General features: G+C 39.6%; 2 protein-coding genes and 2 long non-coding RNA genes across 5 annotated transcripts; 3 read left to right on the top strand and 1 right to left on the bottom strand.

The window, feature by feature from the left end:
• The first annotated feature begins 938 nt into the window (after nt 1–938).
• Nucleotides 939–3,358, top strand: MCUB (mitochondrial calcium uniporter dominant negative subunit beta). Its single transcript, XM_035325040.1, has 3 exons — nt 939–986; nt 2,161–2,277; nt 3,159–3,358. The coding sequence occupies exons 1-3, from the start codon at nt 951–953 to the stop codon at nt 3,234–3,236; spliced, it is 231 nt and encodes a 76-aa protein (XP_035180931.1). The 5' UTR covers nt 939–950; the 3' UTR covers nt 3,237–3,358.
• LOC118166271 lies at nt 2,284–2,775 on the top strand. Its single transcript, XR_004750416.1, has 2 exons — nt 2,284–2,571; nt 2,634–2,775. It is a non-coding gene; the product is annotated as an uncharacterized LOC118166271 (long non-coding RNA).
• Nucleotides 3,359–3,970: 612 nt separating the features above from the next.
• Nucleotides 3,971–13,560, bottom strand: CASP6 (caspase 6). Of its 2 annotated transcripts, none has more exons than XM_035325037.1 (8): nt 13,184–13,560; nt 11,328–11,369; nt 10,558–10,600; nt 9,009–9,155; nt 8,527–8,603; nt 7,911–8,086; nt 6,024–6,180; nt 3,971–5,388 (listed from the first exon to the last, which is right to left on the bottom strand). In XM_035325037.1, the coding sequence occupies exons 1-8, from the start codon at nt 13,212–13,214 to the stop codon at nt 5,150–5,152; spliced, it is 912 nt and encodes a 303-aa protein (XP_035180928.1). In that variant the 5' UTR covers nt 13,215–13,560; the 3' UTR covers nt 3,971–5,149. The 2 variants fall into 2 exon arrangements, with proteins under 2 accessions (XP_035180928.1, XP_035180929.1); XM_035325038.1 differs by having other exon boundaries at nt 13,208–13,556.
• Nucleotides 6,789–7,241, top strand: LOC118166272. Its single transcript, XR_004750417.1, has 2 exons — nt 6,789–6,840; nt 6,902–7,241. It is a non-coding gene; the product is annotated as an uncharacterized LOC118166272 (long non-coding RNA).
• Nucleotides 13,561–15,243: the final 1,683 nt, after the last annotated feature.

Here is a 15,243-nt window from a genome sequence, read left to right as displayed (position 1 = left end):
TGGAGAAGGTGGCTAGTGAAGAAGTGTGAGGCTTCAGCATCTCTTTTTGATGGGTGAGGACTGGCAGCCCCTGGGGCCGCTGCTCGCCTCCCTGCCTGGGGAGCTGAGGCAATGCGTAAGCTTTTCCCCTTGCTGTTTGGATGCTGTTCTGGGAGGTGAGGCTGGAAGGCAAGCAGTAAGGTTCTGCAAACAATGAACACGCTTGTTTGGCAGCAAAACAGAGATGGACCGTGTTGAATAAACCCAAAATAATGGCACTGTTCCTTACCAGAATAAAATCTTGAAGTGAATTGTGAGTTGGCTGAGCCCAGTCCACATGGTTTTCAGGGTTTCATTTACCTGACAGTTAATGTGAAACTCTGGCTAAAAGGAGTTCTTTGATTTGCTGCTTTAATCCTCTAGAGGTAACACGTAGTGTTTGATGTAGCCTGTCTTCCATGGAGGAAAAAAATGAGTCCCCAAGTCCCTTAAAGTCAGTAAATGGTTTTACTTCTGACTCCATTTCGCCTACATGTGAATGATGAACTGTGAGACAAAAGTGAGCTCTGTTTTAAAATTATGCTAGAGACTTTCTGCTCATTGCTGGGGAACCGCCTGCAGCTGTCGGCTTAGCATTTCAAAAGAGAAAGGCAAGGAAATCAGTTACTCACTGTTTGACAAAGGCTGGATTCCACCTGGTATGCAGTTTTGTAAGGAAACAGGTAATCATTCATGCTATAATGGAGGTATGAAATAGCAGGCTGGCTTGGCCAAGAGGAGAAGAAAATAAGCAGTTTTCTCCTGACTGCAGGGAATCTGTAAGCACCGATTATGTTTGCGCTGTATGAAATCTTCTGCTATTATCTCTATTGCATTTAATCTGTAATTTATATTATTGGAGGCGATTCTCCTTGTAAAATTCACTTGAAAAATTGTCTTCCTCCTTTCTGTAGAAGACTTATGGGAGTGCTATGGCTTTCTATGCCTACTTTGTTCTTACTAAACAGGTAAGTCCTCCTGGAAATGTCTGGAGTATTATAAAGAACTGATTCTGAAAATCATGTTTTGGACTCCGATGAAAACATAATTTGGTATGAAGCCTTGCCATCAGATGAGGGCTTGTTTGGTTTCTGATGGGACTGATACAACACCTTACGTTATCTGAAGCCAGGTACTGTTACATGTCCACTGCAGAGCAGCTTTTGAGCAGAACTACTATTGCCTGTAGGGCTTCATAACCTAGGGAATGAGAAGAGACGCATTAAATTTACCTTTTATTTTAGATCTTGGTAGACTGTTTTCAGTAGTAAATGGCACCTGGCTTATAGCTGTAAAGGGAGAGCAGCTAGTAATGCTGTGCCAGTTCATGAACACTGCCTTACAGATGGCCAGGAAGCAAGTCACTGAACAGTAGCAACAAAAAATACAAAACACAACAGATGTTAATTGAGCTGCACAATACAGGCAAGTCCTGAAATCCTGTAAGACTTGATTTCTTTTTCCTATTTTAGCTCTGTACTCCCAAAGTGGACAAAGTCTCCCAAAGTCTGGATGTCTGACTGTGATACAAAACTCTTTGTTTACTGAAGAGCTATGTGGAAGAGTAACTACTGCTTCCTTCCATAATACCAAGGGATCCGTAGACCTGATGAGATGTCAATTTCTTGTAGTGAGAAGGGAAAATATAGCTATTCTTACGACCAGCTGTCTCTGAATTTTACTCCTCATAGATTTTTAAAAAGGGCTGAGGTATTCCTACTTCATGTATATAGATATACATAACTCTCTAAATACAGAGATTACTACTTGGCTTTTTAGAACAGCTGTTGGCACCTTTTCTTGAGATTGAAAATCCTGGAGAAATAACTGTTGAACTTCCTCTGCCTCCTTGGAAGGTCATGTCCATTCACTCGGGTGACTTCAGTCATGAAGATCAAGCTATGCTGTTATTATGATTGAGAATTCCTCTAGACATGATAGAAATGATTTCTACCATGTGTCTTAAAAAGGCTGTTAAGGGCACACCTCTACATGTAGTCTCTTAACAGTACATGCAGTGTGTGCGCGTCTGTGCACACATCTGTTGAACTAGATAAACCTTCCTGAAACAGGCTGAATTTTTCTGATCTCTGCTTGTTTTTTCTTGCTAACCTCCTATCTGTGCCCCTCTTCCTTCACCAGGACTACTTTTACCCTGATGTTAAAGACAGGCAGTTCCTCCACTACTTCTACCGGAAATCAAAAGCCAAGCATTTCAATGTGGAACAATACAACAAACTAAGAGAAGACATAGAAGAAGTATTTAAATGCAGTCCTTGAATAATGTAGTAGCCTCTGGGTTAAGACTTTTTCAGTAAGCTCTCAGCTAACAGAAATTGACCTCAAGGTTTGTTACATTCAGAACAGCTTATCAATCAGTTTGAGCTGTTTAACCATCCAGTGTTTACCATTGACATGTAGACTACTTTAGTACATCATTGGAAAGGGAGACTGCATGAGTTAAATTTCAAACAAGTTAGTTTTTGAGCCCTGCACATCTGCTTTTTCCATACTTTACTATGTTGCATTCACAGCAATTCTAATAGAATAGCTGTGTTGCTTTCTGAGGCTTGCGGCACTGATGAGGTAACAGAGTCTTCTCCCTTCCTTGGAAGAAGACATTCTTGCAGAGTTCAGCATTTGACAGCTTAATCCTACTCCTTAGGTAAAAGATTTCCATCTGGTCTCCTGTATTGTAGAAAAGGTGATGTGTGTGCTTGGGAGAAACAACATGGTCTTCATGGGGAAAAAAAAAAAGTAGCAGATCATACTCCTCAATTCTTATTTTCCCATCCCATCTCTGACCCAGTATTCAGTGTGTCACTAAATGAAATTGAAACTAACCCTAATTTTAGTTCAAGACCTGTGGTTAAGGGTATTGTTTCATGAGTTAAAGTTGGCATAAGGCTAGATAGTCTAATACCTTTTCAACAGACTGTGAGTATGAGTTTTGTAATTGTAATTTCAGGAAAATAATCCTCTGGTGAAGGTAGGGGGAAAGTGGTGTAACAGGGTAACAGGTGTAACACTACTCTCTGGAGAGGGACTGAATGACCTGAGTGCCTGTAAGTGTTCAGCATCCTCCATTTGATTCGTCTGGTTTCTTGCACAAGACCAATGTCTTCTTTCTCATGCTGCAGGCAGAAGAATCCCTGACGCGTCTACACCAACCTCTGCACCTGAGACTTCCGATCCAGGAAATTACTAACAAGGACTGACATTGTTTTGGTATACATTAGAATTGTCCTTTCAAACCTGATGTGAGCATTTAGTTACTCAGAAACTGGATATTTTTGACCACTATAGTTTTGAAAATTACAATAAATATCTCTAAAAATGATTTGGTCAGTTGATGGTTTTGTTTTGTTTTCCTTTGTTTTTATTTGCTCTGTGTTTTCAGTCCCTTAAGGAAGTTGCTGAAGCAAAGTTCTTCAGTTATTTGTCAAACCACTTCAGTAAAATGGAGGTATTCTGCTTCCTGGTAAAAATGACAGGGATGTTTTTTAGAACGAGGGCTGTCTTTTTAGGACCATGACTATAGCACAGCAATAGCTTAGTAAATAAGTAACTCTTGTATTAAGTAACTCTTGTATTAAGTATTACTGATTTGCTTTCTGTTTCCTTTTCACTAGCTCTGTTCTCTGATTTTGTTTGTTTAACACCACTGGTGGAGGTTAGACTTGCATCCAAAGTAAGCTGTTTGTTTTAGTCAATATTGCTGGAACAGTAAGATACATCAAACTCATTTACTGTAAAATTATTTGTTTTATTGTTGCATTTTATTGACAGGACTTATCAAAACATTCACACATACATGATTTATACAAAGCTTCAAAATAGCTCTATTAAGCCTACATATCTGTGACTCAGAACACAGTATGCGGAAGGACTGAAGGAAGTCAAGGAAGTCAAGGACTGAAGGAAGTCAAAGACTGAAGGACTGCGGAAGTCAAGCAGAGCCAGTAAGTCAATTATTTTACACCCAGGAAAGTGGATTAAGCCACTTTGTTCAGCTTGAGTTCTCCATCATCCCCCAGAGTTAAGCATGTGTACCAATAATGTAAAAACTAATGAAAAAAAAAAAAAAAAGATAATTTGCTCCCATTATGTATGGAAGTACTTCTGTTACATACGGAATTGAAATTACTGATTACTGAATTACTGAAATTGAAATTACTGATTACTGAAAACCTGAAACATCCTATGGTGACAAATGTGCTGTGAGTTTTGTATGCAAAAGGACAGTATACAGCCGAGCTCTGGAGCTGAGGGGAGGCAGAGGCTGATCCAACACCTCAGCGTGAAGTATAAAGGTGTATACATGTTGTAATTTAAAGAGCTGCTAAAGATATCCAGCAGAGTTGTAAGCGACCCTGGACCCTATAAATGATTTGCTTTGAGATCTATACAAGACGAGCTTAATCCACCATGGAGTATATTTGTACCCAAAGTCATACTAAGCAAGCTATTCGTGGTCTCACTTCACTACTGCTTGCTTTACTCCTTGCAAAGCACCAGCAAGCTTTAATTGTAGCACAAATGTAAATTATGTGCAAGCTAAAGAAGCACTTTAGTTGCATTAATACTAAATTGCACTCAAGGAATTAAGTTCCTTTTTAGTGTTGAGAGAAAATTAAAACGAAAAAGCCTTAAAAAATCATCCTCGATTAATCAATAAAAATTGGAAGGCGGATACTATGTACACAGATTTTAAAAGATGTCTTACAAATATATTCCCTGTAAACAGTGCTCTTTGAGCAAGAAAAGTTAACCTAATGCAGTATTTAAAAAGGTTTGGAAATAGCAAAAATGTGCCATAATTAGAAAGCAAGCAAGCAAAAATCTCACTTTTTCTTTAAGAGTTACCTACAGTACCAATTTCAATGAAATCTGAGCACCTTTTACTAGCCTTGCACCAGTCAACTTTTCCCAATTTCCCTGAGAGGAACAGAGCTGTAATACTATCTTTAAAATCACTTTAAGAATTTAGAAACTATTGCATATACCAATCATAAGGTTTGATCTCAGTGTTTTTGCAAATAATTGTATAGACTATTTGTCTCCTTATCTAAGATAGTGTTTTTCTCACTTCTACAGCCACTATTAAAGACTGTCATTGTTAAATAACAACCTACTTAGATTTTGGATGAAAATACAATTTTTTAGTTAACATTGAGGCAAAACAAGGAATCTGTTTTTTTCCTATAGCATTTATGTCCTTGCACACATCCACTTTGCGATGCGATACTTTTCTGTTAACAACAGTAAGAAGTTCTGTGAACTCCAAGGAAGAGCCATGCTTCCTCAGCGCCTCACACAAATCTTGAATGTACCAGGAGCCATTTACGGTTTCGCGGTGAGAAAAGTAACCTATTATAGAACAGGAACATAAAATGATATTCAGTTGTAAGTAGCCATTGCCACCTGATAAACATTCACGAGTTACTCCTTGCTAGCCGCACCCATTAAGTGTAATCATTGAGATTAATAATGGGTGTAAATCTTATTGTGTCAATTATGCAATTTTTCTAGAAACCATAGACAGGAAATGTCCTTGAGATCACTTACAGTGCTTAGCCAAGTGGAGTATGGTTCAGGGACGGGTAGCTTATTGTCCACAGGACTATAACTGTAAGTTGCAAGAGAGCAGATGGGACCGAGGACAAAGATACATGGTGGATGGGGGTGGACAGCCATGTAGTACAGGGAAACTTATAAGCCACCAGTACTACAGTCCTGGAGAAGAGGGAAATGCTTACTGTCAGCAGACAGCTCAGCAACAAGATTATGATGAGAACGCCTCTGCTTGGCAAATCAACTGCAATTTTGATGGTTTGTTTTTACTTTTTCCTTAACATATGGGGCTCCTTCTCAGATAGACATTACTTATCAGACATGCAAAACAGATGACCTGGAACTGTACTCATTTTGACTGCAGAATGAGGAAGCGTTCAAGCTTGTTATTGAAGTATCAGACACACACATGTAAAATATTAGAACTTTACCTTGTGCCACAGAATAGCACATGAGAAAGTCTGCACCAGCAGGCAGGGTGTAGACACCAGCTGCATCCACTTCAGTCTCGTTAACAATGGTTTCTTCTCTGCCATCTACTGTATCCTGAACAATAACTGGATCATCATGTTTATCACCTCGACATGCCTGTTGGAGAGAAAAGGATAATTTTGCTTTCACCTCCGTGAAGCTCACCTTTGTTACTATGATGCTTTTAAGCAGAGGGGACTCCTATTCAATATGTTCCACGCTAACCGTGACTGTGGATCCATAAAGACATATTTCGATCGATCTCTAACAATTAAAATCTTGGTGATGAAGTCCAATAAAAGCTCTGAAATGATCAGGGAATCATTGAGATTGGATGCGGGACCTCTTGAGTTCATCTAACCCAACCCTCTTAGCTCAAGCAGGATCAGCTAAAGCAAGTTGTCCAGGACAGGACTATACTCAGCTGGCTTCTGAGCATCTCCAAGGATGGAGGGAAGCTCTACAACCTCTCTGGGTGACATCTTCCACTGTTTGACCACCCCACATAGTTAAAATAATTAAAAAAAAAAAGTTCCTGTGTTGAGATGGGGTTCCATGCATTTTTTGTGCCCACTGCCTCTTCTTTTGTCATTGTGCACTGAAAAGAGTCTGGCTTCCTTTTCTTCATTCTGTCCCATCAGGTATTTATATACAGTGATAAGATCCCCCCGAACCTTCTCTTCTTTAGGCTGAACAATCTCAGCCTCTCCTCATATGAGAGATATCCTCCAGTTCCCAAATCATCCTCCCAACCCTGCCCTAGACTTGCTCCACTAAGTCCTTTTCTTTCACGTACTGTGGAGCCCAGAACTGGACACAGGACGCTGAATGGTTAGAGAGAAAGGATCACCTCACTTAACCTTTTGCCTGCACAAGCATTGAATAAACACTCTGAAGCACAGCCATCATTATACACTGTCTAGTTGTTAGTTGTAGGATTATTTTTTTGTAAGAATTCAGTAAATTAACTCAGTATTATCAGTGTTGCAGAAAAGCTATACAAGGAGAATAAGAAGAACACACTTAAAAGGTACAAAGCAGTAAACAGGCATTAGTTAAGAGCTATCACAAAAGAGAAATGTGAAAATTTTCTTTCCTTTACAGTGATGAAGATCTGTCCTTGCTGTTTTCTCTGTGATTTCCGAAGGTAAATACTATACTGATTGTTCTTTTTGCTGTAAAAGAACTTAGTTTATGAACTGAACTAAGTTAATTTGCTTTTTGATGAGTACATTTTATAAATGTTTCCAAGTACTTGTAATATGAAATATGCAAATATTTTCTGTCTTTGACACCAGGTTAAAAAAAAAAAAAAAAAGCTAAATGAGTGCTAATGAAAAAATTATTATCGATATGGTGATTTTTGTAGCAGCTTTATTCTTATGTCAGCTTTCATTTGAAAAATGGTAATTCTTAGAATTACTCTGTAAACAACTGAAGTACAATCCAGTTTTCATTTGAGTTTGCTAGTTGTAACCTGGATAAAGACGGGCTGAAGCCCCAAGTAACTTGGTTTGACCCCACAGCTGACTGCTGCAGACAGGAAGCTGGACCACAGACCTGAGATCCCTTCCAACTTGCACTATGCCTTGAACGAAGGAGTGAAACAGGAGATTATGTATGAGTTTTATTTGACTGCTAACAGCAGCAGTATTTCTGAGCCAATAAAGCCTTAAACTGATTCTTTAAATTCTACAGAGTTACTGAGTATTGGTCATGGAATGAAAAAAATAAAATAAAAAGGAAACTTTATCTTATGGAAAGACTATTTCAGAAAAAAAATGATTTCTCTATTACAAGAAGATGACATAGGTCAGTGTTAACTCCACTGAATTCAGAAACCTTACCTGAATGATAAATATCTTCGGCTTTCCTACCAGACTCGGGCACTTGTCTCCTCTGAACATGTTTGTGATTGTCTCAATTTTGATTTGGGCATCATATGCATAAACATAATCATTCGCACCATGACTCAAGTATACACAAACAAAGCAGTCAGCATCGCTGTAGTCTTTCAGAGAGGCTGAAATATCAAGTGGTGTTTAGAAGACTTGAGAGTGATCTTCAGGTGTAAAAAACATGGCACGTTTGTATCCTTTCATTTAATTTCAGATCAATCATTTTTCAAATGAACCCTATTATCAGATAGTGTAATACTGCAGAGATGTGAAGGTAAAATAATTAAACATGGCTGAAGAGTAATGCCACTAAAAGTAAAAAGAACATTATTAAGTTCTAGCTGCAAGTTAACTTCTTTCAGCTCTTAGCAACTTTGTTGGTTCTCCCAAAGATTGCTTACATTACAATAAAAGTATCTTCAGTCTAACACTTAAGTCCGTTTAATGTTAAGCAACTTCACTGGCACACAAAAAGTATTTTAAGCTAGATGAACATAGTAAATAGAAGAAAAATATATCTAGAGATCCTGCTACAAATAGATGCAACCAATATATAGTATCCTACCTTCATGAACTTTCTGCAGCACATCTTCTGCTTTCAGGTCATCAAAATCTCTGACTTCAAATCCAAGGTCTGTCAAGCTGTTGTTAGAACACAAAAGTATTAGTAAAAACGTTTTCTCAAATTATATGTCAGTTCCTACCAACTCAATTGCTTTCACTGTGAGAGAATGAATATTCACGTTTATGCATTATTTATGAAAAAAAAAAAAAAAAGTGAACTTGATGTTGGTCCCAAACAGGTGTCCAGTGCAGGTGTAGTACATAAGGTTACTTTGAAGACCCCCTCAAGTCACAGGATGTGCCAGCAGTTTCTGTGACTAAGAGAAATGTGCCTTGAAGTTTTTTTATGTCTTTCTTTGCCAAGGCTGCATAGGTGCTTATGTCTGCAAAATATTTTCTTCTGTTCTTAAACATAAGATTTAGGTAACTGCTTATTTCTGAAGTTATTTTTTTAAGCTTTGGTGGAGAAACAAAGTTCCTTACCTGCGTTTCAGATTGTTTCTGTCTGCATAAGTCCCACGTCTTTCTGGCAGCATTAACTGCCAATAAAAGTGCTCATGATTGAAGATCAATGCAACTCCTCTTCTTTGATGGTTCATTTTGTATTGCTCTGCAGGGTCATATGTTTGTCTGTTGCCAGGGATGGAAAATTTTATTGTTAAGTGAGTTAGTAGCTGGTTGAATTCCCTTCCCGTATTCCTGCTGGCTGAGACTTTTGTAATTGACTAGAGACTTTGAGAAATCAATTTCAGAAATGCAAAAAGTGTAATAATATAGAAAGAACCTAAATCATTAGGTCTTTCTGAAAACCTTGGGCACATTAAAAAGTTCAGTAAAAACAAGCATTGGGTAGGTTGAAGGCTCTATCAGGTAGTGTTGAATAGTTTCTCTACAATGTATTTGCATTTACAGTTTTTAGGAGGCTGTCTCAGTAAAACAGTAAGGCATATAAAAGAGCTTCAGATCTGGTTCCAATTCTCCACACTATATGGTTAGCTAAACATTATTTTAGCATAGTTAGATGGTGCATATGTATTTATTGGGAATTTTAACTGTGTGAGGTTTTCTTCAAGTTCTAAATAAACTGAGTGCTGCATCATATGCAATAGGCTATGTAGTGTATAGCGGTTGATGAGGTGGTATACACACCGTTTGCAAGAGCAGAATGAGTTGGTATTATTTACCCTTCCAAAATAAAAGCTATGATGATACAACTGTTACTCTAAGTGTTTAGCAATTGAGCAACAAAGCTCTAAAGCTGAGAGATAGTGCTGGCACAAGCACAAATGATCAACCCAGCTTCTAAGTAGAGGAGTTTTAACTGTTAAGGTAACAAATAAATAGAGTTAGGAGCAGCGTTCAGTGATTTTATTATTTTATGAGCACACACAACATAGAGGTCTGTGACAGCATGCTATAGACTGTACCCCCTGGACGCAAAAGGTCCTTTCCAAGATTTGGCATGGATGTATTTAGAGGGACAAAGCATACAATCTTGCTGCTTCTGTTGACAAGAGGCAGTGGTGCAGGGAACAGAAGCTAAAGCACTTCTGGCGATAGCCCTGGCAACAGATAAGGCCAGTGTTACAGGTGTACAGAATGACACTCCAGGTCATGCTGCCCTAGAACTGTCCGTAGGCAGAGCTTCAATATTTGGCATGTTACTGTTTATTTCCTGCTATATTCAGTTTTGGTGCAATTTGTGAAAAAAGTTCAAAACACTTGCCAGCAGAAGTTACTTAAAGATCACAGTTTATTCCAAAATGCTTTTGTTTCACTACAGAGTGACCAAAGTGTTTAATTATTTCGACCTCTCCACTTTATTATGAGCACCTGGTTAATAAAACATCTTTTTGTAACATCTGCAGCAGAATTCAAGGATAGTTCTACATCTCATGTAGCTAAAACTAGAAACATATTCTGTAAATAGGTGGGGTTGAATGAATAATCTGTTTACACTCTTAAAAACAAGTAGGCAACTTTCAACTGACTTCAGTGGATCATTTGTCTATCACTGTCATCAGAACTTTACCTTTTATCAAGCGCATCTACTTCAGTGATGTTCTGATCTCTATCTGTTAGAGAGATTTAAAAAAATAATTAAGAGCAACAATTTTAAACTGTGCATCCAGCCATAAAGTTTAGCTGTTAGCGTGAACCAAAAGCTCATTCACACATCAGCTGAGTAGGCATGCAGTTTAACAGCTTCGTTAGCATTTGTACCCAAAAATTTTGGAGGCTGTTCTTAAAATTCTAACCCCAACAGTCTGAATTTTAGGTGGTCACGATGTGAATATTTTATATCTAGCTATTTATCTATATAGCTATGTATTCAGAGATTATGATTGTATATGAGTAGCTGCCTGGCTGTATTTATACACTCTCCTAAACCCAATAGTTAGGATTTTATATAATCTAAAAATACACTGGTATTTTTTTTGTTTCAGTGGTGCTGCTGATGCAGAACTGAGTGTTCTCTTTGAGGTTGGGACGCAGCGTATCAGTCAGACGGCAGTATAACCATACATACGGCTAACAACAGCTGAAAAGATGCAAGATTTGTACCTTTTCTTCTGCTAAGTTATATAGATATAGGCATCTCGAGTAGAAGAATGCACATAAAGGTAACACTGTGAAAACAACAGGGAACATGCACATTTTGGGAGGCTGCAAAGCTGGACTTGCAGATGGTTAGGCCAAAATATTTAATCCTTCATCTCAGTGGACTATAAAATCACAGCCCCTACTACCTACCACCAGAGACTAACTACCTTATTATGAAAGCTACATACTATCTTTTACCTGTGGTGGTTAATGTAGATCTGCTATCCAACTGAACACAGCCTGTAATTAGAACAGAAGAAAGACATGGTCACATTTATTTATTTATTTTTATGAACTATTTTGTATACACAATACTAGTGTTTTTTTTCCCCCCTTTTTTTTTTGCATCTGACTAAAGGCTTCTGCAAAATGAAATAACATATATACTGATAACATATGTACTGATAAAGAAGCAAAGTTCATAAAGATACTAGAATAAACTTGCAGAAATCTAGAACTGACTTTAGAAGCCCTTATGTTGAACACCGCAGCACAGGAGACTGAGGGACAGCTCAAAGCGAGTCAGCATTACTATTTACATGTAAACTTCCCATTTGTAAACATTGATCATGCTTGCAAGCGCTGTTTTTTATAAATATCACCAGTGATCTGATGCATAAAGAGCTATTTCATTTTGCTTGAAACAACAGGTAGGTCAGACTAATGACAGAAATACTGAAAATGTGTATAGATAAAATGTAGCAACAGCACTTGTGCCTGTGGTTTTGTTTATAATATATATGAGCCAGAGAGCTGTATGTTTAAATTGACACCATATTTTTGCTTCCATACCTGAGATCTGTCTGATGCTTTTGCCTCAACTCAAAGGGGGAGGGAACCCCTAAAAACCCTAACAGACATTAAAAATGTTACAGTCAAACTTTTAGGCAGAAAATGGTGACATAGAGACATAAAAAGACCACAGAATGCCGGGGCCAAAGGAAATTAGAGAAATATGTTTTAGTTGTTCTTTTAGTTCTGTTTAGTCAGTTAGCCTTGAGCTTTTTATTGCTGCTGTCACATTGCAGCTTCATTCAAGTAAATACTACTTTAAAAAAAAAAAAAAAGAAAGAAAAAAAAGAGTGGTTTATGAAAAGCTTTCTTCTTGTCTCACACAGGCTTCTTGTAAAAACTGTTTGCTCTCAATGGGACTACTCCTCTTAAATCTTGTGGACTGTTTCAAAGGAATCCAAAACCAGGTATGCACTGAATTTACCTTGGAATCTGACAGCATGTTTTCCTGGATACCTTTTAATCTCATAATATTTCAAAGACACACTTGGAAAGTACCAGCAGACACATAGCACCAAGACTCTACAGCACGCCGAATGGCATCTTGGGGAACCTAAAACATACTTAAAATACTGCTAAGGAAGAAACAGTATGTTTTACCAAGGTCAGCTTTCCCTCCTGCTATGAAAAGGGGAATGCCAAGGGTTGCAAATTTAAAACATCCAATGCAAGGTTTTATTATGTGCAGCAAAATGATAGTGCCTTTGTTTAATGCCTAGAAAGCGTGGAGTATTCTCAAAGAAGAGGAAACCCAGAGAAGAACTGTCGGCCCTTCATCCTGAGGGGTGCAACCCCCATCTGCTGCTGCCTGTCCTTTCTCACCTGCATTGGCCCTTCAGGTATTCTGTTGTAACTCGCCTGGCTTCAGCCACAGGGCTCAGCACCCAAGCCCTAGCAGTCCGGGCAAGAACCTTTCAATACAAGCCTCATCCCACCGAAACCGAAAGCTTCCCTTAGTAAGTCTTTTACTTTATTTTTTTACCCTTCCAGTAGCCCATGTTTTGAACGAAGTGGTGCTTTGGTGACATGACCCGAGCCGCCTCCCCCGCGAAGTGATGAACTGCAGCGGCTCACAAGCCCCTTCCCAGCAGTACCCCAGCCCGGCATTTGCCGTCCCGTTTGCCCTCAGCCCGGGCCCCTCTCCTGGTCCCCACGTCCCTGTCTCTGAGCCCCAGGTCTGACCGGGGGTCTGCCGGGCTCACCCCGAACCCCAAAAGCCGCTTTTGGGCCCCGGGGCGGGCGGTCGCCATTCTGCCTCCTACCTGCCGCCTGGCGCCGCTCCGCGCCCGACATGGCCGCCGGCCCGCTGCGTGCCTCCGAAGGACGCGGGGCGGGAGAAGGAAGGGGAAGCCTTCGGCCTGCCCCCGGCGCCCCGAAGGTGAACGGGAGGAATGGCTTCCTCGGGATGGAACCCGTCCTCTGCTGAGGCGTCCCTCTCGAGGCTGGGGAGGCCCTCAGGACCGTGCGAGGGGTCCCCCTAAAGGCGCAGGCTGCTTCCTTCGCCTTGAGGCTTCAGGTGCCCGACATGCCTCTTCCTCAAGGCGCCCAGGCGTGAGGGGAGCCCTGAGGGGTTAGGCTAGAGGTAGGTTTGTAACCTCGGATTGTCTGTGCAGCACATCGCCCTTGGTCTTGGCTAAGAGAGCCAAGGGGCTGACAGAGTGTGCCTGGGTACCTTCACAAACGCCCATCTTGTCAGCCCCTTCCTTACGGGCACTGATCACTGGGTGGTAACAGAGCCAGGATGGTATGGGGACAAAAACACCCTTCTGTAGCAGAGCTTAGGAGATTTGTAATGCTGTGGGTCTGAATTTCAGTGGCCCTAGGATATGCTTAAGCGTCTGGAGTTCAGTGCTGCTACAGGCACCAAAGGAGGTGTGTGTAAGTGTGAACAAGCTCCTAGAGATCAATGCTGCTATAGGAGGTGGCTTTGAAGGGGGATTTAGGGTATTTTTACCTTGTCAGGCTTGTTTTACACAGGTTTATTCCATGAATAACATGGTTTAGACAAGGTGCCTCCCTTTAGGTGGAGCTACGGGTATTTTTAACTGCCTTTGCTTATTTTCCCCTTGTTTGGACTTGTCATCCTCAAGCTGCTGTAGTCAGCTAGATCAAGATAAAATTGTTTAAAATGGTTTTGTGTACATTTTAGTCAAAACAGGATGTTATTTTATAATAGCATCTTTCTTATGGTGTAAAACACTTAGTCTCTTAGCAAGCAGATTCATTTATTTTTCAAACTGCAACCCCCAGACCTCTCAGCTCCCAACAGAGCTACCCCTAAGCCGCCAGCTGCAGTAACTCTGTATGAAGGAGCAGAGAGCCTAAATTTCAGGCTCCAAAATAGCTCTCTGTTCAGCAGTTTGCATTCATGTCACCCATATTCCTTAGTCCTGCAATTAGGTTAGATCTCAAGAAGCCCATTTTAACTTTTTTTTTTTTTTTTTTCACTTTGTTTTGCTAGTGGCTAAGAGCATACTCAGTCAGCCATTGCGTTCAGCTGAGTCACCAGTAATTTGAGCACACATAGGAAGCCAGAGGTAACGTTTGACTCTGGTGTGCATTTCCAGCTTATTTTAATGTGTTTTTGTTAGACCTGCACGTACATGTTTAGAAAGTCTTGGGTTGTTGCAGTAGCTCCACCCTAAGGGGGCATTATTTATTTATTTATTTATTCAGAAAGCATCGTGGATGTATCAAAACTGCAGATTGAAGAAGGTTGCTTGATTTTGGACATGCTACTGCTGTTCAAATCATCCAGACAAGCAAAATAGCCTGACAGACATAATCACATTAAAACCTGTAAAAAATAAAAAAATCACTGAGACATTTAAAAATAGTGCTATTGCCTACATGAAAGCACACAATAATGAGCCAAATGCCAAAACTGCAATATAATTTATATATATATATATATATATATATATATATATATAAAGGCTGTTGAATGACATGAGTAATCCTGAGGGTGATATCTAGGTTTCCCTTTGCCATTGTAGCCTGTAATGTTTCACATAATTTACAGGAAAATATAACCAAGGATTTCTGCTACAGGCAAAACTTAGGCAAAGACTCCCTCAAATATAAATGCTTCCTTTGGTTTATTATCAGTAACGTCATCTGTTGTGTTATCTAGCCATGTAAAGGCTCTTTTTAGTATTAAAAATAGTTTGAGGGGAACTATTAAATGCTTTCATGGTATATTTGCAGGTTAATACAGAAGGGAACAAAGCCCAGCTCTTTCCAACAGTGAAAATTTTCTTCTGTGTACATATAAGCACATAGCTGAAGCTCACTTTTACCTGACTTACCTGGTCAAACTATG

Source organism: Oxyura jamaicensis, chromosome 4 (assembly GCF_011077185.1).
Source record: "Oxyura jamaicensis isolate SHBP4307 breed ruddy duck chromosome 4, BPBGC_Ojam_1.0, whole genome shotgun sequence".
Lineage (NCBI taxonomy): Eukaryota > Metazoa > Chordata > Aves > Anseriformes > Anatidae > Oxyura > Oxyura jamaicensis.
This window is presented reverse-complemented; position numbering and strand designations above follow the sequence as displayed.